The following is a 21,689-nucleotide window of genomic DNA, read 5'->3' as shown; positions in this document are numbered from 1 at the left end:
CTTTCAATACTTTCCACTCCTACTCACCCTGTCTATCCTACAGGGGGGTCCGCGGCACCCTGAGTGGGGTCCTAGCCGTCCCGAAAACTCAACACTGGGGGAACACTAGGGCTGATGACCCTAATTGTTCCGAGCAGGGAGCAACAGGGCTGATGACCCTAATTGCTCTGAGGGGGGAGCAATAGGGCTGACGACCCTAATTGCTCTGAGGGACCTACCTTTGAAAAGCCTGTTCAGGCACCACTTGCCAGGGTCCAGCCCCGGTGGAGTCAGGGGTTAATAGTGTTGCTAAATCCCCTTACTGTTCTGCTTGGTCATAAGAGAAACATTTTCTTTTTGTAGAATCCTTTTCTATTACGATTTTTCTTTCCTTTTTTCTTTTTCCTTTTTCTTTTTCACTTTTTTCTTCTTTTTTTCGGTGAACCTGCACGGGGTTCACCCAGAGTTCCCAGAGAGACTGCTTGAGAGATTGTGCATTCTTGCTTTCACTGCCCCACTGTTTATAATAGTCTACCTATGGGAGTTAATCCTTGCGGTCTCAAACCTAACGTACTCTGGCAAATGGATGTTAACTCATGTCTCATTTGGAAAACTGTCCTTTGTTCATGTAACTGTAGATACCTTTTCTCACGTTATTATTGCAACTGCTCATACCGGAGAGGCAGTTAAAGATGTGATACAACATCTCTTTACTTGTTTTTCATATTTGGACCTGCCAAAAGTTCTGAAAACTGACAATGCTTCTGCTTACATTTCTAAGTCTTTTCAGGAATTTTGTATAAAGTTTCAAATTAAACATAATACAGGCATCCCTTATAATCCCCAGGGACAAGCCATTGTGGAAAGAGCACATCAAACATTAAAAATCCAAATTCAAAAAATTAAAGGAAGGGGAATTTAAGTATAGTTCTCCCCATCAAATCTTGGAACATGCTCTTTTCGTAATAAATATTTTAAATACTGATTCAGCCGGAACTACTGCAATGCTTCGCCACTGGTGCCCGGAGCAATTGAATGCAAAACCATTAGTCAAATGGAAGGACCTCCTTTCCGGACAATGGAAGGGTCCTGATCCATTGCGGTCGAGGATGTGCTTGTACTTTTTTCCACAGGACGCAGATTCTCCAATTTAGATCCCCGACAGGCTGATTCACCATATTGCAGTCCCCCAGACATACGGTTCCCCCATTGCTTCGATCACAAAAGAGGAGCCCACCGGAAGGGTAGGCAAGATAAACATCGAGATCCTGGCGAGACTGACGGGGCTGCTGCAGCGCGAACTCCAACCAGAAAATAATTCTAAGTATTCTGTTTTGGCTTCTCTACCCTCTCCTTATGTTTTCCTCTTTATCAACGATTCTGGAAAACTTAGTATACATATGACTTTCACTGGTGGACCCAATGTAGTGACTTGTGAACAATGTATGCTCTCATCTTGTTTAAACCCTCAATATAATGTTTGCTCCTTTGTAGTGTTACAATGTCCACCTTATCTTATGATGTAACCACTTATTGACAACTACAGGATTTAATGTGATCGTGATGCACAAACCGTTTGTGGGCTTGCTTATCCTGGGAATAGCAGCTTTAATAGCAGAAATTGCTTCTGTTACTGTGGCAGCAATATCATTGACTCAACAAGTGCATACTGCCCGATATGTTGATACCATGTCTAAAAATATTTCTTTAACTCTAGCAACACAGGAAGTTTTAGATAGAAAATTGGAGATGAGAGTAGATGCCTTAGAAGAGGCAATAATGCATATTGGGACTGAGTTACAGGCTTTAAAAGTGAAAATGGCTCTGTCATGCCACGCTGATTACTGGTGGATATGCGTGACATCTTTAAAGGTAAATGAGACAGATTATGAAAGGGAAAAAAATAAAAAATCATATCTCAGGTGTTTGGAACAGCTCTGACATTGGCCTGGACTTAGGGAAACTTCATAATCAAATACAGACCTTGGAACACTCTCGATTGGATTTTACCGCAGCTGGAGCAGCTAATGACTTTTTTCACACCTTCTCTAACTTAATTTCTGGAAAAAACATTCTGTCTAATCTTCTCATAATCATTCTTCCTTGTATTGTCAGGATTCTTCGACAGAACATTCAGAAGCTCACAACTGAGCTGCATCTGGCTGTTTTAAGAAACAAAAAAGGGGGAGATGCCGGAAGCCAGCGTGAGGAACTCCGCCCGTGGCAAAGCTCATGAGGAAGGAGGTTCGGCATATGCAAAGGCGGGATCGAGCCTCAGGAGTCCCCCTGGAAATTCTCCAGCATCTACCCCCAAAACCAGAGTCTGCCTATTTTCTGCTTGGTGCTCTCACCTACACCTCTGACTTTACGTGGGGCTGTCCCCCACCACCATCTCTCTCCTGAATAGGTTCTTCCAGCCACATGTGATTGTTCAGAGCCTCTCAACCATGAGAGGTATGAGATGTTCTAAACTGTCTAAATACAGATTCCTTTGAGCAGTTAAAAGATAGATTAGAAATTGTATTGGTGCAGGGTTTTTCACTTGTTGGGCCAACGTTTGCTGCTAAGTTTCCATATCCCTTACCTGCTGTGTCCCTGGCAGTGTATTAATATAATTGGTGTAAGTAGTAGCTTTAATGTTTGTAACCTTGGACCCTTGAGTTAATTCTTTTTCTTGTTATAGCCCACCACACCTTTGCCCTATAGGAATGCAAATTTATCTAATGCTTTTGGAGGGTGGCCCCTGAATAATCACCTTTAGAGAAAAATAAGTTTTCTGAAGAAAGGGTCTTAAAATGTTAACAGGCCTCTGGGCCAGAAGATGATGCAAATCACCTAAACTTTTGCATATGATAAGTTTGCAGGAAGAAAGCCTGGTTTACTGCATGACTCTACCCCTTCGCCAATTATCCTCTATGCATAACTTAAGGTATAAAAACTACTTTGAAAAATAAAGTGCAGGCCTTGTTCACCAAAGCTTGCTCTCCCCATGTCGTTCTTTCCCTCACCTTCTGGCTGAATTATTCAGCCTCTTTTCTCCACTGAATTTTCCTGCTGAGCTATCCTTATTTAACCACTCTTTATATCCTTAATTAACATTTAATTAAGCAATTGTTTCCTGATCCTCGCCGATGCCGTCCCCGCTTCGAATTCCCTGGATCCACCGGGGCTGGACCCCAGCACTTGCTTATGTTCATTATCTGAGTCTTCTAAATAGTATGTGATACCTAAAATGGGAGGGACATCAAAGTCTTATTCCCTGCATATCTTGAAGGCCAGATGTATAGTGGGCTCTCAATAAATATAAACTGAATGAATAACCCAAACTTCCTTACTTTTAGAAAGAAAATTTTCTTACAATGGGGTTGTTACAAGAAAGGAGAGAATGTAACAGCGCTCTTGGTCACTAGAGTCAGCTTATACCACATCAGCACTTTGCCAATTTGCTTCTTTCCTATAAAAATTACATTTTCTACAAAATCTATTCAGTAATATCCACAAACCACTGGAACGAGACCAGCCATGGAAATCTTATAACTGCTGTTTGCGTTGAAGCCAATGACTCCAAGCAGTTCAGCAAGAAAAACCTATCTAAGTCTTAAACCACCTCTAAAACAAATATACATACATAAAATAACCTATAAACAGAGATACGGTTAAAGGCACTGCACATCCAAGCAAACTGAGAGCACCTCTTACTACATGCCAACTTAGGGTAGAAGTCAATGACAGCACTTTTTTCTCTGAACTGATCTTGTGTACCGAACTGTGATATCTAAACAACATACTATCCCGAACACTTAAAAACAGGCACTGAATGTTAGAAGTGATGCCAGAGCTTAACCACTCACTTCATGTGCATAATAATATACAGTAAATGCTGTAAGTATTTGTTGACTGACTGCCTTCTAAGATTGCAGGTTGTGAACCCAAACTTCTATGACTTACAAAGTTCAAAGAGCTTTAAAAGAGCTGGCCCTTTAGGGGACTGAGTATTTCATAAAACCGAAGAACCAGTATTAAAAAGAAGCACACGGAGAGACCATGATTTTGGCTGCTTATAGCAGAGCACAAATCATGTGAGCTATTTTCCCAAATGAACTGCTGATTCATAAAGCTCCTTTTAACAACAGCAAAAGCCTTCACCTGCTACGTACTCTCTCTACTCTCTCTCGTGAGGATGGGAGCAGAGGCAGGCACCTGCAGGCCTAGCTATTAACATTGAAGAGGCCCATTCACCTCTGCCTTAGGTCAACTATAGCCAAGCATAAACACATATACCCTGAATTTAATGGCTCTGGAGAAAAGCTTTAGCATTTTAATACTGTCCTGTAATAATAATCTCAACTTTTTATTAGAACCTGGTGGCTGAGTACAGTCAACTGCACTTGTGTTGGGAGCCTGAATGAGACATGCATGAAACGAAACAGGGTATCCAGCTGTTGTGTGTTCAGAGACTTATCAGACACAAACAATCATTCATTATGAAGAACATTTTCAATACTGTCATAATATAAAACAAATATTTTAATTTTTCAAGTGTTTTCTTTAAAAAAAAAAAACATTTTATACTTAAGTCAGCCTTGAAAATAAGCACAAAATCTACCTGTTTACATTTTTTAACTCACAACAACTCAAGCACCCATTCTGTGCATAGCACTATTCTAGGTGCAAGAAAAGGGAGTCTTAACTATAAAAACACGATTTCACTTTCTGGAATTTTGTTATCTCCTTTTCCAAAGAGTAAAAATAAATAAAATCACCATTGTTTACTGTTGACCTGCCCCCAAGCCCACTCTTGGTTCTCAGAAATGCTAGGTTCTGCCAAATTTAAGATGTTTCAATGAACTCAGTTCCTACTTCCCCCAAAATAAGAAAGCAGAACCCTTTTTCATTAAAAAAAAAATTAAAAAAGAAACAATTTTCCATGAAAGGCCAGTTTCTATTTCTAGTAAGTATTGTTCTTTTTTCCTCTCTAGCTTTTCTTTAAGTCTTCTTCTTCCAACATTAGCTTTTCCTGTACAAGGCAAACCAACATCTTTTTGTGTTTTTCTTTTCCTAAGAAAAAGTACTGCATCTTGAAGACAAACCATTCCCAAGACTGGTGATATTAAAACAAACAAACAAAAAACTTTAAAGGTGAGTCACCTACATTGATGAAGTAAAAAAATAAAAAGCAGTTGGCACTAAGATAGCTATTCCAAATATCCATGTTTAAACAATTTTAAAAACTGTTTATTTATTTTGTAACAATGTACCCTAGTCCAAAGTTAACTATGTTTAAAAAAAAATTTGGCCAAAAAATTTACACAAACATTTTCAGTTCAATCTAATAAAAGTGATATCTAGAAAATATTCCGTATCATTAAGTCTGTCTTATAAAGTTCAAATTCTAAAGCATTCCTAAGGCACGGTGTTCTGGAAGACAAATGTGCTTCTGTGGCGCTGCGTGACGTATGTGGCATCCAAGATTGGCTCCAAGCAGGCCCGGCAGGCACCTTCCTCCTGACGCTGTGAGACTGTGACAGCAGAGTCAGACATAGGCCCCCAGGGCTGCATGGAACTCTGTGAGACACTGGACCAGCTGCTGGAACTTGGGCCTCTCCTCCGGATCTAAGGCCCAGCAACAAGCCATCACGGCAAACCTGCAGTGACAAAACCAGAAAATTTGCCTATTGACGATATAGTGGGTTGGCCAAAAAGTTTGGGTTTTTCCACAAGGTGTTACTCTTAACCTTTTGATCAATATGATACCAGCTACGTTTTCAGTCTAAATGTGGGTGTGGAGAGGAAGACATATTAAAAATCAATCTCTTCGCAGACCAAAAATGAGTTATCTGGACATTACATGTGGATTTCAATTCTGAAACATGTCAAAATATACTAGCAAGTAGAGATTTTATGTAACTATTTAAAACACAGTCAAAAAATAATCTGCTTTATCCTGCACAGTTGATTCTTGAAGAACACAGGGGTGAGGGGAGCTGACCCTCTGCACAAGTCAAAAATCTGCATATAACTTATAGTCAGCCATTCATATCCCCAGTTCCTCCACATCCACAGACTCAACCAGCCACAGGCTGTGTGACACTGCAACATTTATCACTGAAAAAAAGATCTACATGGAAGTGGACCTGCAGAGCTCAAACCCACACTGTTCAAGGGTCAACTGTATGTAAGTTGTGAGAGAAAAAACTTGGAGGAAGAGGAAGCTGTAACTAAGCTGTAAGAATCCTGGATCTATAGTAAAATCTGTACAAAGCTGCCCCCTCACCATAGTATAAAAACCTCAGGGGGTTCTGGAACTGAGACTTAATCAGTGTGCACTGCATCACCCCTGAAGAGCCTCCTGCCCACTCTGATCCCATTATATGGGAAGACTAGCTATGTGGTAAAAGCGGGAGACAGGAGGTATTTCACTCACTAGACCAGAATTTCTTCCTTACACGTATATCAATTCACACCAGCTGGCAAGGCCAGATGGCAAAGGGAAAGGCTCTATATAGAAGCAGAAGAGGGCGTCAGATGATGAGATGGTGGGACAGCATCACCAATGCAAAGGACGTGAACTTGGGCAAACTTCAGGAGATGGTGAAGGACAAAGAGTTCTGGCACGCTGCAGTCCATGGGGTTGCAAAGCGTTGGACATGACAGGGCGTTTGAATAACTAACAGCATGTTCAGTGTTTTCTCACTATGCAAATGAGTATCTTGGATTAATCACTACAAATATGAGACAAAAAAGTCCTAATGTCAAATGCACTCAAGAGTGAATGAGTCTGGCTGACTTTGTGGTTTCTCTGTGTGTATGCTCACTCAGTCGTGTCCAACTCTTTCTGACCCTTTGGACTGGAGCCCACCAGGCTCCTCTGTCTACGGGATTTTTCAGGCAAGAATACTGGAGTGGGTTATCATGTCCTCCTCTTCCTCACTGAAGGATTAAACCCGCATCTCCTGCATTGCAGATGGATTCTTTACCACTGAGCCATCGGGAAAGCTTACGGTTTCTCTACAGGAGTATAATTCAAGTCCAAATAGGCATGATTCTCAAAAGAGTAGTCTCTGTATTAGTATGGATACCTGTTCTTATTGCTTTCATCCAATCATTGTAAATGGAATCTAACCCATGTCTTCAAGCCCAGAAAGAAACTTACAGTTCATCAGGACAGTTGATTGGCTGGGCTATCCGGTAACCATCTTTCAAGTATGCGGCCATCTCAAACGGGTCGATGTCCACGTAGGGTGTCTGGCCCAGAGTCATGAGTTCCCACAGCGTCACTCCAAAGGCCCACTGAGAAGAAGGGCAGCAACACCATGAGGGGGTATTTAACACAGTTGTCAGAATGCTGCTACTTGTGGCCAGGTACGGATAAAAAATACCAATCAACTCTTGACACATCCAGTTAGATTCTCTTGTTGAACAGAAAAGAACACTTCAATGAATGCATCCTTTAATATGAATATTATTATTGTATATTCTAAAGTAATTAGAACCACTGGAAAGAATTATTGTTGATTACAAGCCCCACCACTCAAAATCATTAATTATTTCTAAAATTTTCCTAATATTCAAATGTGTTACTTTAAATACCATGGCTAGCCTGCATAGTTGATAAGTGGAAATGTAAATCGTGTAAAATACAATGTCATGGATTTTTACTATATTCAAATAATTTAAATTAACAGAAATTCAGGAAATTTTAGTATCCGGAAAGAATATCTTTCAACCTTGCTTGCGTAAAAGACCAGATTCATTTAAAATCAACACGTAAACTATTGGTAGGAGCAGAAATCATAAGCAGTGGCAACAGTGCTTAGTCATGGTCCAACCGGGCTCCTCAGTTCAGCTGCAGCTTCTGGGGAGGATGGCAGGAATGTGGGGAGTGCTGGCAGCAATATGTCTACATGCAGCTGCTGCCATGAGGCAGGGAAGGACTCAGACTGGGATACCCACTCATCTGCTACTACGCGTGAGCCTTGAGGTCAGGGGAGCTGAAGCTGCATAAGGAGGATGATATCTGTGTACCATGCTATCATGTTTATGAATCCCTTCAAGTTCTAGACTTTCTTTTTTTCATTTTTTCTCATTTTTTCATTTTTCCTTCACAACAAACCTATAAGGATCATTGGTAGCCTGACATTACAGATGAGGAAACAGGCTCAAAGAAATAACTTGCCACAAAATACACTTTTTATAAGTGATGGGGGGAAAAAAGGAAAGGAAAAAAGAGGAGAGGAAAACACAAGAACTGATCTGTTTAAAACATTTAAGCACAATGCATTAAATTTTAAGCTATTTTTTAAAAAATAATAAAATCTAGAAATATTCTAAAGTATACAGATTTTTTAAAGATGTATTAGTGAACAATAGCTTTATTTTTTATTATAATGTAGACAAACAAGAAAACAGTAGAATGGTATCTTTTAGATTATTTTTAAATTGTCGAAGAATTCTATACTAAGCAAAAATATACTTGAAACATGAAGACAGAATACAGGTTTTCAAAAAAAAGCTGAGAGAATATGTCACTGGCAGAACTACACTGTGAGACACATGAGAATAGTTCTTCATGTGGAAAGAAAAAACACCAATGGGAATTTGGATCTAGTCAAAGCATGAAGAATGCCGAAAACATATGAACTAGGTATTTTTTCCTCATTTAAAAATTTCCTTAATAGACTGTTTAAAGCAAAATCCCATGTACTGTGGGGTTTATAATATAAATGGAAATTTTAGGTTGATGCAAAAGTAACTGCGGTTTTTGCATTGTTGAAATTTACCATTTGATACTGGAATACACTGTTAAATAAATGTCGTTACATTATACATCATTTTAATGTACATTTATTTTTTTTTTGCTAATGACTTATTACTTGCTGTTTCATATTTATTTTAGACTAGGGAAATGATGTTAGATAAAAAGCAAATTCGAGTAGTTTTCTTATCCAAGTTCAAAATGGGTTGTAAAGCGGTAGAGCGGTAGAGATAACTCGCAACATCAACAACACAATTGGCCCAGGAACTGCTAACAAATGTGCAGTGAAGAAGTGGTTCAAGAAGTTTTGCAAAGGAGACGAGAGGCTTGAAAATGAGAAGTGTAGTGGCCGGTCATCGTCAGTTGACAACTACATGAGAAGCTGCTGAAGAACTCAACATGGACCATTCTACAGTTATTTGGTATTTGAAGTAAATTGGAAAGGTGGAAAACTTGTTAAGTGGGTACCTTGTGAGCTGACCAAAAATCAAAATAATTGTCATTTTGAAGTGTCATCTTCTCTTCCTCTATGCAACAATGAACTATTTCTCGATTAGATTGTGACATGCAATATAAAGTGGATTTTAGACAAGAACCAGCGACGATCAACTCAGTGGTTGGACTAAGAAGCTCCAAAGCACTTCTCAAAGCCAAACTTGCACCAAAAGGTCACAGACATTGTTTGCTGGTCTGCTGCCTGTTTGATCCACTACAGCTTTCTGAATCCCAGCAAAACCATTACATCTGAGAAGCATGCTCAGCAAATCAATGAGATGCACCAAAAAGTGCAATGCCTGCTGCTGGCGTTGGTCAACACAAAGGGCCCAATTCTTCTCCATGACAACGCCAGACCTCATGTCACACCATCAATGCTTCAAAAGTTGAACGAATTAGGCTACAAAGTTTTGCCTCATTTGGCATATTCACCTGACCTCTCACCAACCAACTACCACTTCTTCAAGCACCTCTACAACTTTTTGCAGGGAAAATGCTTCCATAACCAGGAGGAGGCAGAAAATGCTTTCCTGAGAGTTTGCTGAATCCCAAAGAATGGATTTTTACATTACAGGAATAAACAAACTTATTTCTCACTGGCAAAAATGTGTTGATTGTAATGCTTCCTATTTTGATTAATAAAGATGTGTTTGAGTCTAGTTATAATGATTTAAAATTCATGGTCCAAAACCACAATTATGTTTGCATCAACCTAATAAAATGTATGTCGAGAACAGCATAAAGGATGGGTAGGGATGAGTGTAAACAATGTATTGTAAGCTGCTTATATTAAATATGAAGTGGCATAATATTTGAAAGCAGGATGTGTACACTGTAAATCCTAGAACAGGTTTCTTAACCTCAGCACTACTGACGTTATAGAGTGACTGAATTTCTGTTGCTAGAGGCTGCCTTGTGCATGGCAGGATGTTTAGTTCAGCAGCATCCCTGGCCTTCAGCCACTAGATGCCCCAAGTAGTGATAACTGAAAATGCCTCCAGAGACTGCCAAATGCCCAAACCCCCAGGACAGAGGGTACAAAATTGCCCCCAAGTGAGGAAACCCTAAGCTAGACTGACCAAAGAAAACAAAAAGACAACCAAAATCAGGAATAAAAAAGGAAACATCATTACAGACCCTACAGACATCAAAAAATATTACAAGTAGCTCAACTTTATGCCAATAAATTCAACAACTTAGATTAAATGAACAAATTCCTTGATATACACAAATTACCAAAACAGACACCAAAAAAGAAAATATATATAGCTCAGTAATGTTTTTTAGAGAAACTGAATTCACAATTTAAAATGTTTCCACAAAGAAAACTCTATATCCAAACAATTTCACTGGGTGACTTCTATCAAGCTTGAAAGAAAAGAATAATACAAGCCTATTATTCATTTGCTGCTGCTGCTACTGCTGCTAAGTCGCTTCAGTCGTGTCTGACTCTGTGCGACCCCATAAGACGGCAGCCCAACAGGCTCCCCCATCCCTGGGATTCTCCAGGCAAGAACACCGGAGTGGGTTGCCATTTCCTTCTCCAATGCATGAAAGTGAGAAGTGAAAGTGAAGTCGTTTGCTAGGGATGCCATAAAAAGCACCACAAACCAGGTAACTTGAACAATGGTATTTATCTCACAGCTCTGGAGGCTAGAAGTCCAAAATCAGGGTGTCAGCAGGGCTATTCTCCCTCTGAAGCCTGTAGGGGTGAATCCTTCCTTGCCTCTTCCTCGCATCTGGTGGTTTGCCAGCAATCCTTAAGGTTCCTCAGTTTGCTGCTGTAGTACTTCAATTTCTACCTCTATTTCACATATCATTCTCCCTTTGCAGGCCAGTGTCTCTTCTTATAATAACATCAGTCATACTGGATTAAGGTTTACCTTAATTATGACTTCATTTCAACATTTTATCTCTAACAATTCCAAAAAGTCACTTTTTGAGATAAAGGGGTTAAGAGCTTCCATGTATCTTTTGGGGGAACACAACAGAAACCACAGCACCATCATATACAAACTCTTTCAGAAAACAGGGGAGGATGAAACACTTCTCAATTCTTTTTTAGACCAGAGTTATCCTAAATAACCAAACCAAAGTGTTAAACTTTTTGGAACTTAATATCCTTTTCATTAATTATTACCACTAGGTAGAGCATGGCCATCCTTGAGGTCTATACTTTGGGAGGAGGGAAAAGAATAGGATCAGATGCAGATGGGTCTGTATTTTTAAAATCTCCACAGAGACAGAGTCTATTGAAATTTCCATAAACTTACCAGTTTAAGAGTAATATTCTATTCTGCTTAAAAATGGAAAAATGATTTCAAATTAATAAAGTTAAAAGAAAGTACCTGCTTACACACAGGTATTTTCTACCTTTAAACTTTATATGGCAAATACATGGGGAAACAGTGGAAACAATGGCTGACTTTATTTTTCTGGGCTCCAAAATCACTACAGATGGTGACTGCAGCCATGAAATTAAAAGATGCTTACTCCTTGGAAGGAAAGTTATGACCAACCTAGACAGCATATTAAAAAGCAGAGACATTACTTTGCCAACAAAGGTTCATCTAGTCAACACTATGGTTTTTCCAGTGGTCATGTATGGATGTGAAAGTTGGACTGTGAAGAAAGCTGAGCGCCGAAGAATTGATGCTTTTGAACTGTGGTGTTGGAGAAGACTCTTGAGAGTCCCTTGCACTGCAAGGAGATCCAACCAGTCCATCCTAAAGGAGATCAGTCCTGGGTGTTCATTGGAAGGACTGACGTTGAAGCTGAAACTCCAATACTTTGGCCACCTGATGCGAAGAGCTGACTCATTGGAAAAGACTCTGATGCTGGGAAAGATTGACGGCAGGAGGAGAAGGGGACGACGGAGGATGAGATGGTTGGATGGCATCACCGACTCGATGGACATGAGTTTGAGTGAACTCCGGGAGTTGGTGATGGACAGGGAGGCCTGTGTGCTGTGGTTCATGGGGTCGCAAAGAGTCAGACACGACTGAGCAACTGAACTGAACTGAACTGAAACTTTATATAAACTCTTAATAATGACAGTAATTAGTCAATGCAATGATTAATTTTTAAAGTAGTGTCCTATTTCCACAGGGAAAGTAGTTCACTACACAGATGGAGCAGAGCCTTTACAAGATGAGACGGATCTGTTATTCACTCATTGGGGCAGCAGCTGCGGGGAAGGAATAATCAATCCAAACAATCTTGGAGGAAGAAACAATGAGAATTGGTAAGAAGTGGATGCTGCCACTTCAGTAACCCCATCCACTGACAAAAGAAGTTCTAACAACTTCTGACTCTAAAACAGTAATGCTGGTGGTATCTGTGACCTGGAGTGTACACAAGTATCATAACAGTATAACATGTATAAGCTGACTTTTAAAAAGTACTTCTGTCACATTGTTTTGAACACATTATCACTAAGCACCATCTACGGTTCCTGTATTACAAATTGCAGCACTAATAAACACCAAAAAAGAACAATAAAGCCAAATGGAAAGTTGCAGTTTCATTTCCTTAGAAGCTAACAACAACACAAAAACTGATTAATTACATGTTGGCTCACCAACCCTCTTTTAAAAAAAAATCAAGACCAAATAGCACAAGGACGATTTGTGGAAAACTTGTTCTCTCAAGTCTTCTGACAACTGAACTATTTTAAATTTAGACAGACATTCTATAATTTTCACTTGTTTGATGTTGTTGGAAAGGGCACAGTAAGAAGGTCAGGCTGTTTTTCCCAGAGTTTTATGTAAAATGTATTGCTATGTCCATTTAAGGAACATGTAGAGAGTAACAATGTTCTTCTATTTCTCTTAATCCTCTTCTCCAACTTGTGTTATTTTATAGCTTAATACACAAAAGATATAAAATACCTTTTTTCACTAATAACATGTGATGTTCACTAACACACTGATGTGACTTGTCAACAGGTATATAAATAAAATTCTTTTTTACTCTTTGATGGAATGTTTACTAATGCTGGGACTATTCAGAGATTTTCACTTTGTTACTTCAAGTATTTATAATGCAAGGCTGATCTCAATATATTATATATGATGAGAAAAAAAATTTGTCCAATTCTGAATGATCTCATCTGACCACAGTAGAGCATCATCAAGTGTTCTATGGCTAAAAAATCTGTTAACACTAGAAACTTAACATCCTTTTTTCATATATGGAAATAGGTTCAGATGACCAAAGTAGCATTAATTTAATCTGGGACAAGTGCTTTCCAAGCTTGAGTAATAAGAAGAGTCACCTGGAGTGTTTGTTAAAAATACAGATTCCCCAGCCCCATCTTAATAGTTTGGAGGCCTAGAAGTCAACATTTTTAACAGATATTTAGACCCATCTATCTTTAGACCTAGCTGGGTCTAAAGATCCTGCAAATTTAGGAAATAGTCTTAGATGAGGTAGCAGTGATGGTCAGACAGCAAAGACAGATGACAGTTTTTATTTTTACTGTAGTATGGCCAACATATAATAAACTGATTTGCTATAGTCTCCCACATGTATATACCTCTGAAACAAGTCCCATAATCAAGACAATAAACAAATCCATCACTTCCAAAAGATTGTTACAGCTCTAATCCTTTTCCCCTAGTCCTCTCTACCACCACCCCTACTATTTCCAAATAACAATTAATCTGCTTTCTGTCATTAATATTTGTTTGCATTTTCTACTGCGTGCATGCTAAGTCACTTTAGTAGTGTCCAACTCTTTGCAACCCTATGGACTGTAGCCTGCCAGGCTCCTCTGTCCATGGGATTCTTCAGGCAAGAATACTGGAGTCGGTTGTCATGCCCTCCTCCAGGTGATCTTCTTGACCCAAGGACTACAGAATTTTACATAAATGGAATTATTCAAACTGTACACCTTTCCTAGCTTCTTTCACTCAGAATAACAATTCTGAGATTCATTCATGATGTTGCATGTATCAACTTTTCATTGTTGAATAGGATATGAATAAAGCTGTTTTTACCTGTTGATAGACATTTGGATTATTTCCTGGTTTAGCGACAAAAACAAAGCTGCTATGGACATCTATGTACAAGTATTGGCAAGGACACATGCTTTCATTTACCTAGGAGCAAAATGACTAGATGTGGTATGTATATGTTTAATTTTTTAAGTAACTGCCAAACTGCCTTCCAAAGTGAATGGACCATATTACATTCCCATCAGCAGTATAAGAGAGCTACCATTTTTCCATATCTTTGCAAACACTTTGGTCTTCAATGCTAGCCACAGTTAACGGGTGTATAACAGTATTTCATTGTAGTTTTAGTTTGCATTTTCCTAATGACTAATGATGTTAATCATATTTTCGTATGCTTATTTGTCATCTATGTATCTTCACCGGTGAAGCATCTGTTTAGATATTTTGCTCCCCCCCCCCTTTTTTTTTACATTGAGTTGCTTTTTTTTCCTTTTATATTTACTTATTTGGTCCTCCAGCCAGCATGTGAGATCTTAGTTCCCCAATCAGGGATCAAACCCAAAACCCCTGCACTGGAAGCACAGAATCTTAACCACTGGCACATACACAATATAAATCAAGATAAATCACAGATGTTCACAAACACAGTTAAAAGCTATGGTGGCTAGATGCTGATATGCTAAGTGTAGTGCCTGGATAAGAAGCTTGGCAAGGCCACTCTTGGTTACGGTAGTTAGGGTGAGAGATGCCTCTATAATCGCTGCTGCAAAACACTTGAAAGCTACTTTGATTTTTACCTTTTTTTGTAAAACCAAAATCTTCTTTGGATTTCTCTTGGTTTATGAAAATCAGTATACTAACAAAGGTCTTTTGTAAAAGCAAAGTCATATAAAGCGAACTTCTGAAAAGTAGGGAATGCCTGTACTGAATTTCTAGAGTTCTTTATATAGTCTGCAAATTTGTCCTTTACCATAGATATACGATTTGCAAACATATTCTAAGTGTGACTTGTCTTCTCATTCTCTCAACACAATTTCAAAGAGAACAAGTTTCAAATTTTTATAAAGTCTAATTTGTTATTTTACAGATCTTTACTTGGTGTCTTATCTAAGAAATCTTTGCTTAATGCAAAGCCCCAAAGATTTTCTTCTACTGTTCTCTTCTAGGAGTTTTATAGTTTTAGGTCATGCACTTAGGTCTGTGATTTACTTTGGGGTAACTTTCGAACATGGAACAAGTTATTAATTGACGTTCATTTTTTTTTCCTGGTAGCTGGATATCCAGTTGCTCTAGGACCATTTACTTAAAAGATAATCCTTTCTTCACTGACTTGCCTTAGCACTTCTGTTGCAAATTAACTGTCCATACATATGTAGGTCAAGTTTTAGACACTCTATTCTACTCCACTGAACTACCTATCTTAGTGCCAATACAACTGTTCTGATTACTGTAATTTGAAACCAAACCCATAATGTCCTTTTTTCAAAGTGTTTTGTGAAGTGAAAAGTTATCTTTTCATATCAATCTTATCAACTTCTACAGAAAACATTTAAAGTCTGCAAATATTTTCTTTGAAAATGTGTTGAATCTATAGATCAACTTGGAGAACATCTCAATATTGAGTTTTCTGGCCAAAAAACAAGGTACAGCATTCCATTTATGTAGGGTGTTAATTTCTCTCAACAATGTTTCCTAGTGTTCATCATAAAAATCTTTCCCAATTTTTGTCATATTTCTAAGAATTTCAAACATTATGCTATTTTTTCCCCAAAAAACTCTAATATCTGATTTTTATTAGTATATAGAAATACAACTGATTTTTGAACACTGATCTTGTATTTTTCTAAACTCATTTTTCTAAATTTTTCTAAACTCATTTACTCAATTTTTTCATAGACAATTAAGTTGTCCACAAATAAAGTTACTTTTTCTATCCAGTCTTTTCTTGCCTTTCGTTTCCTTTTCTTGCCTCAGTACACCGGCTAGAACCTTGAGAACAATACTGATGAGAGTAGGTGTCCTTGTCTTGTTCCTGGTATTAGGTAAAACGAATTCAGCCTTTAAGCATTAAGTACAGTAATAGCTATAGTGTTTTGTTTTGCGTAGATGCCCTTTACCAGACTGAGCAATTTCTGTATCTATTCCTAGACTGCTAGAAATTTTTATTAGAAATGAATTTTGGATTTTTTTTCTAATACTTTTTCTGCATCTACTGAGATGATCATGTGTTTTTCTTTTTTAGTATGTTAATATGGTATATTGCACTGCTTGATTTTTCAAACGATAAAAAAGCTTGTATTCTTGGGATAAAGTCTATGTGGTCATAATATTATTTTAAAATATACTTATGGAGTCTAAACTTTCAATTTTTTACATTTGTGACCATGATAATGATATGTAGTCTTCTTCGGTGATGTTTCAAGGTACTGCTGACGTCAGAGAATGAGTTATTAGTGTTGCTCAGTCATGTCCAACTCTTTGTGACCTCATGGACTATACAGTCCACGGAATTCTCCAGGCCAGAATACTGGAGTGGGTACCCTTTCCCTTCTCCAGGGGATGTTCCCAACCCAAGGATCAAACCCAGGTCTCCCGCAGTGCAGGTGGATTCTTTACCAGCTGAGTGACAAGGGAAGCCCCAGCATGAATAGAAAGTATTCTCTAAACTTTCTGAAGGGAATTGTATAGAATTTGTATTATTTCTTCCTTAAACATTTCAAGGCATTCACCACTGCCCCAGTGTAATACAAACCTAAAGTTTTCTTTTGGGGCAGGCTTTTAGCTAAAAATTAAATTTTGGGGAAATTCCCTAGCAATCTAGTGGGTAGGACTCTTGAGCTTTCACTGTTGAGGGCCTAGGTTCAAGACAGTGCAAGCCACATGGCATGGCCTAAAAAAAAAAAGATAGATACGATTGTCATGGCCCTGTGGGGATGAGAAAGTGGAGACAATAAGTAGATTACACTTTGAAGAAGTTCAGTTATGAGGAAGAGTGGAAGGATTGTACCTTAATGGGCTGGTAAGAGAAAGAGAGGTTTTATTGTGTTTTATTGACTTTGTTCGGGTTTTAGGCAAGGAAGCAATAGAGACAAAGAAACTTGACATATGATTACTTGAAGAGAGGTCCAAGCAATGATAGGTGAATGGGCCCAGAAGTCCAGGTAAAGGTATAGTTTGGCATAGGAGGAGGTATACCTCGTCAGAGATGGGATTAAAGCAAGAGATAGGAGAGAGAAGATACGGAAAATTCTTAAAGAAGGATCTCTCATTGACCTGTGGGACAACTTTAGGTTGCTGAATATATTTGTAAGTGGGGTCCTTAAAAGCATGTAGTGGAGATATGGGGCAGCGGACAGTGGACAGAAAGAATGATCAAGAAATAGCAACTGAAATGTTTCCAAATTTGATTAAAATTATAAAGCAACAGATCTAAGAGCTCAACAAACCTCAAACACTATAAGCATGAATAAATTTACGGAATATATCAAATTGTTCAAAACTACTGATAAACAGAAAATCTTAAAAGCTGCCAGAAAAAACAATGCTAATATACAGAGGAACCAAGATACTTTCTCAAAGGAAGCCATTCAAGGGGGAAGATAGTGAAGCAACATCTTTAAAAATCTTCAATATCTACTGTATGAAAAATACCCAGCTAAAATATCTTTCAAAAAATGGAGAAATAAAGACTTTTCCATAAATAAAAAAGCTGAAAGAATTTATCACAAGCAGATACACACTGTAAGAAATGGTAAAGGAAGTCCGATAGGAACCAATAATGTCAAATGGAAATATGCCTCTAACAACAGAGGAACAAAGAGTACCAGACATGGTAACTGCATGGGTAAATATGTGCAACTTTTTTTTTCATTGCTTAAATCCTTTAAAAAGATCATTGAACATATCCCCATGCCCTTTTTGCAGTAATTGATAAAACAGAAAATCAGTATAGATTTGAAAGACAGTATCGACCATCTCGATCTAACTAACAATTATAGAACATTCCATCCAACAACAAAAGAATGTGTATTTTCAGGTCCACATGGAATATTTACTACTAAGGTGGACCATTTTCTTGACCATGATGAAGTCAATAAATTTAAAGGATTTAATTCATGCAAAGTAGGGTTTTGTGAACACAATGGAATTAAATTTAGAAATCAAAAACAGAAATCTAAAAATCTTCAAATATTTAGAAACTAAATAATACATGTCATCCAAATAGCTCACATGTCAAAGAAGTAATCAAAAGGAAAATTACAAAGTACTTAGAACTGAATGAAAATAAAAACACATTTCAAAATTTGTGGGATGCTGCATGTATACTATTAAACATAAATATTAGAAAAGAAGAACAGTCTTAAATTAGTGACTTTCATTTTCACCTTAAGAAACTAGAAAAAGAAAAAATTAAACTCCAAGTAAGTTGGTGAAAGGAAATAATGAAGATTAGATGGAAGTCAATGAAACATGAAACAGAAAAATTAGTGAAAACAATTCTTAACTCTGAGAATATCATTAATGATAAATCTTTTGCCAGATTAAAGGAAATAAATGTTATAAATTAACAATATAATGAATGAGAAAGGTGATATCCTTAAAGGTTCTTACAGGTGTTAAGCAGTAAGAGAATATTATGAACTTTTTCTCAGTAAGTTTAGACACTTGGATGAAATGGACAAATTCTTTGGAAGATAAGAATTCTCAAAGCTCAGTCAAGAAGTAGATAATCCGAATGTTATTCAGCTGTCAAGTCATGTCCCCAAAGACTGCAGCATGCCAGGCTTCCTTATCCCTCACCATCTTCTGGAGTTTGCCCCAGTTCATGTCCATTGCATTGGTGATGCCATCCAGCCATCTCATCCACTGTCGCCCTCTTGTCCTTCTGCCTTCAATCTTTCCCAGCATCAGGGTCTTTTCCAATGACTCAGCTCTTCGCATCAGGTGGCCAAAGTATTGGAGCTTCAGCTTCAGCATCAGTCCTTCTAATGAACATTCAGGGCTGATTTCCTTTAGGATTGACTGGTTTGATCTCCTTGCAGTTCAAGGGACTCTCAAGAGTCTTCTACCGCACCACAGTTTCAAAGCATCAATTCTTCGGTGCTGAGCCTTCTTTATGGTCCAGCTCTCACAACTGTACGTGACTACTAGAAAGACCAGAGCCTTGACTATATGGATGTTTTCGGCAAAGTGATGTCTTTGCTTTTTAACATGCTGTCTAGGCTTGTCATAGCTTTCCTGCCAAGAAGCAGTCATCATCTAATTTCATGACTGCGTTCACCATACGCGGGAGACCCAGGTTTGATCCCTGGGTTGAGAAGATCCCCTGGAGAAGGAAATGGCAGCCCACTCCAGTATTCTTGCCTGGAAAATTCCATGGACGGAGGAACCTAGCAGGCGACAGTCCACGGGGTTGCCAAGAGTCAGACACGACTGAACAACTGAACTTCACTTCACTCACCATATGCAGTGATTTTAAAGCCCAAGAAGAGGAAATCTGTCACCAATTCTGCCTTTTCCCCCTTCTATTTGCCATGAGTGATGGGACTGGATGCCATGATCTTAGCTTTTTAATACTGAGGTTTAAGCCAGCTCTTTCACTCTCCTCTTTCACTTTCACCGAGAGGCTCTTCAGATCCTCTTTGCTTTCTAACCATTAGAATCGGTATATCTGAGGTTGTTGGTATTTCTCCTGGCAAACTTGATTCCAGTTTGTAACTCATCCAGTCTGGCATTTCTCAGAATGTGCTCTGTGTACAAGTTAAATAAACAGGGTAACAATAAACAGTCTTGTACTCCTTTCTCAATCCTCAACCAGTTGTCCCATACAAGGTTCTCTAACTGTTGCTTCTTGTCTGGCATACAGGTTTCTCAGGAGAAAGGTAAGATGATCTGGTATTCCTATCTCTTTAAGAGTTTTCTACAGTTTGCTATGATCCACACAGTCAAAGGCTTTTAGCGTAGTTGATGAAACAAGAGGTAGATGTTATTCAGGAATTCCCTTGCTTTCTCTATGATTCAGCCAATGTAGGCAATCTTGACACCTGGTCCCTCTGCCTTATCTAAACCCAACTTAGACATCTGGAAGTTCTCAGTTCACATAATGCTGAAGCCTAGCATGCAGCATTCTGAGCATAACCTTACTGGCATGGGAGATGAGTGAAACCGTCCAGAGGTTTAAACATTCTTTAGCACTGCCCTTCTTGGGAACTGGGATGAGGATGGACCTTTTCAGTTCTGTGGCCACTACTGGGTTTTCCAAATTTGGAAAGCCTTTCAAAGGAGGCTTTACAAATAGCTGAAGAAAGGAGAGAATTGAAAGCAAGGGAGAAAGGGTAAGGTATACACAACTAAATGCAGAGTTCCAGAGAATAGCAAGGAAAGACAAGAAGGCCTTCTTCAGTGAACAATGCAAAGAAATAGAGGAAAACAACGGATCTCTTCAAGAAAATTGGAAATATCATTTGGAACATTTCATCCAAAGATGGGCACAATAAAGGACAGCAATAGTAAAGACCTAATAGAAGTAGAAGAGATCAAGAAGAGATGGAAAGAATACACAGAAGTACTGTTCAAAGATCAATATGCCAGCAGATTTGGAAAACTCAGCAGTGACAATCTGGAAAAGTTCAGTTTTCACTACAATCCCAACGAAGGACAATGGCAAAGAATGTTCAAACTTCCACATTATAGGGCTCATTTCACAGGCTAGCAAGGTAATGCTCAAAATCATTCAAGCCAAGCTTCATCAGTATATGAACTGAGACCTTCCAGATGTATAAGCTGGATTTAGAAAAGGTAGAGGAACCAGAAATCAAATTGCCAACATCTGTTGGATCATAAGAAAAACAAGGGAATTCCAGAAAAATATCTACTTGTGTTTCATTGACTAACAACTTTGTGTGGATCACAAAAAACTGTGGAAAATTCTAAACAGATGGGAATACCAGACCACCTTACCTGCCTCCTGAGAAACCCGTATGCAAGTCAAGAAGCAACAGTTAGAACCAGACATGGAATAACAGACTGGTTCCAAGTTGGGAAAGGAGTACGTCAAGGCTATATACTGTCACCCTGCTTATTTAACTTATATGCAGAATACATCATGAGAAATGCCAGGTTAGATGAATCACAAGCTGGAATCAAGACTGCCAGGAGAAATATCAATAACCTCAGATATGCTGGGCTTCCCTGGTGGCTCAGATGGTAAAGAGGAAAGAGTTCACCTGTGATGTGGGAGACCTGGGTTCCATCCCTGGGTTGGGAAGATCCCCTGGAGAAGGGAATGGCTACCACCTCCAGTATTCTGGCCTGGAGAATTCCATGGACAGAGGAGATAGGCAGGCTACAGTCCATGGGGTCACACATGACTGAGCAACTTTCACCTTCACCTTCAGATATGTAGATGACATCACCCTAATGGCAGAAAGTGAAGAGGAACTAAAGAGCCTCTGGATAAGGGTGAAAGAGCAGAATGGAAAAGCTGGCTTAAAAGTCAACAT

General features: G+C 38.7%; 1 protein-coding gene across 4 annotated transcripts in view; it reads right to left on the bottom strand.

Annotated features, from left to right (window-relative positions):
• Positions 1–5,186: 5,186 nt before the first annotated feature.
• RYK (receptor like tyrosine kinase) overlaps positions 5,187–21,689 on the bottom strand; it is a 107,439-nt gene continuing 90,936 nt past the window's right edge. For all 4 annotated transcript variants that reach the window (XM_061421159.1, XM_061421167.1, XM_061421176.1 and 1 more), the window contains exons 14-15: positions 7,133–7,269; positions 5,187–5,624 (exon numbers count right to left, since the gene is read on the bottom strand). In XM_061421159.1, the coding sequence (XP_061277143.1) occupies positions 5,513–5,624; positions 7,133–7,269 (249 nt within the window). In that variant the 3' untranslated portion in view covers positions 5,187–5,512. The remainder of the gene's footprint in view (positions 5,625–7,132; positions 7,270–21,689) is intronic.

Source organism: Bos javanicus, chromosome 1 (assembly GCF_032452875.1).
Source record: "Bos javanicus breed banteng chromosome 1, ARS-OSU_banteng_1.0, whole genome shotgun sequence".
Lineage (NCBI taxonomy): Eukaryota > Metazoa > Chordata > Mammalia > Artiodactyla > Bovidae > Bos > Bos javanicus.
The sequence above is the reverse complement of the archived record's forward strand: the minus strand, read 5'-3'. Positions and strand labels throughout refer to the sequence as shown.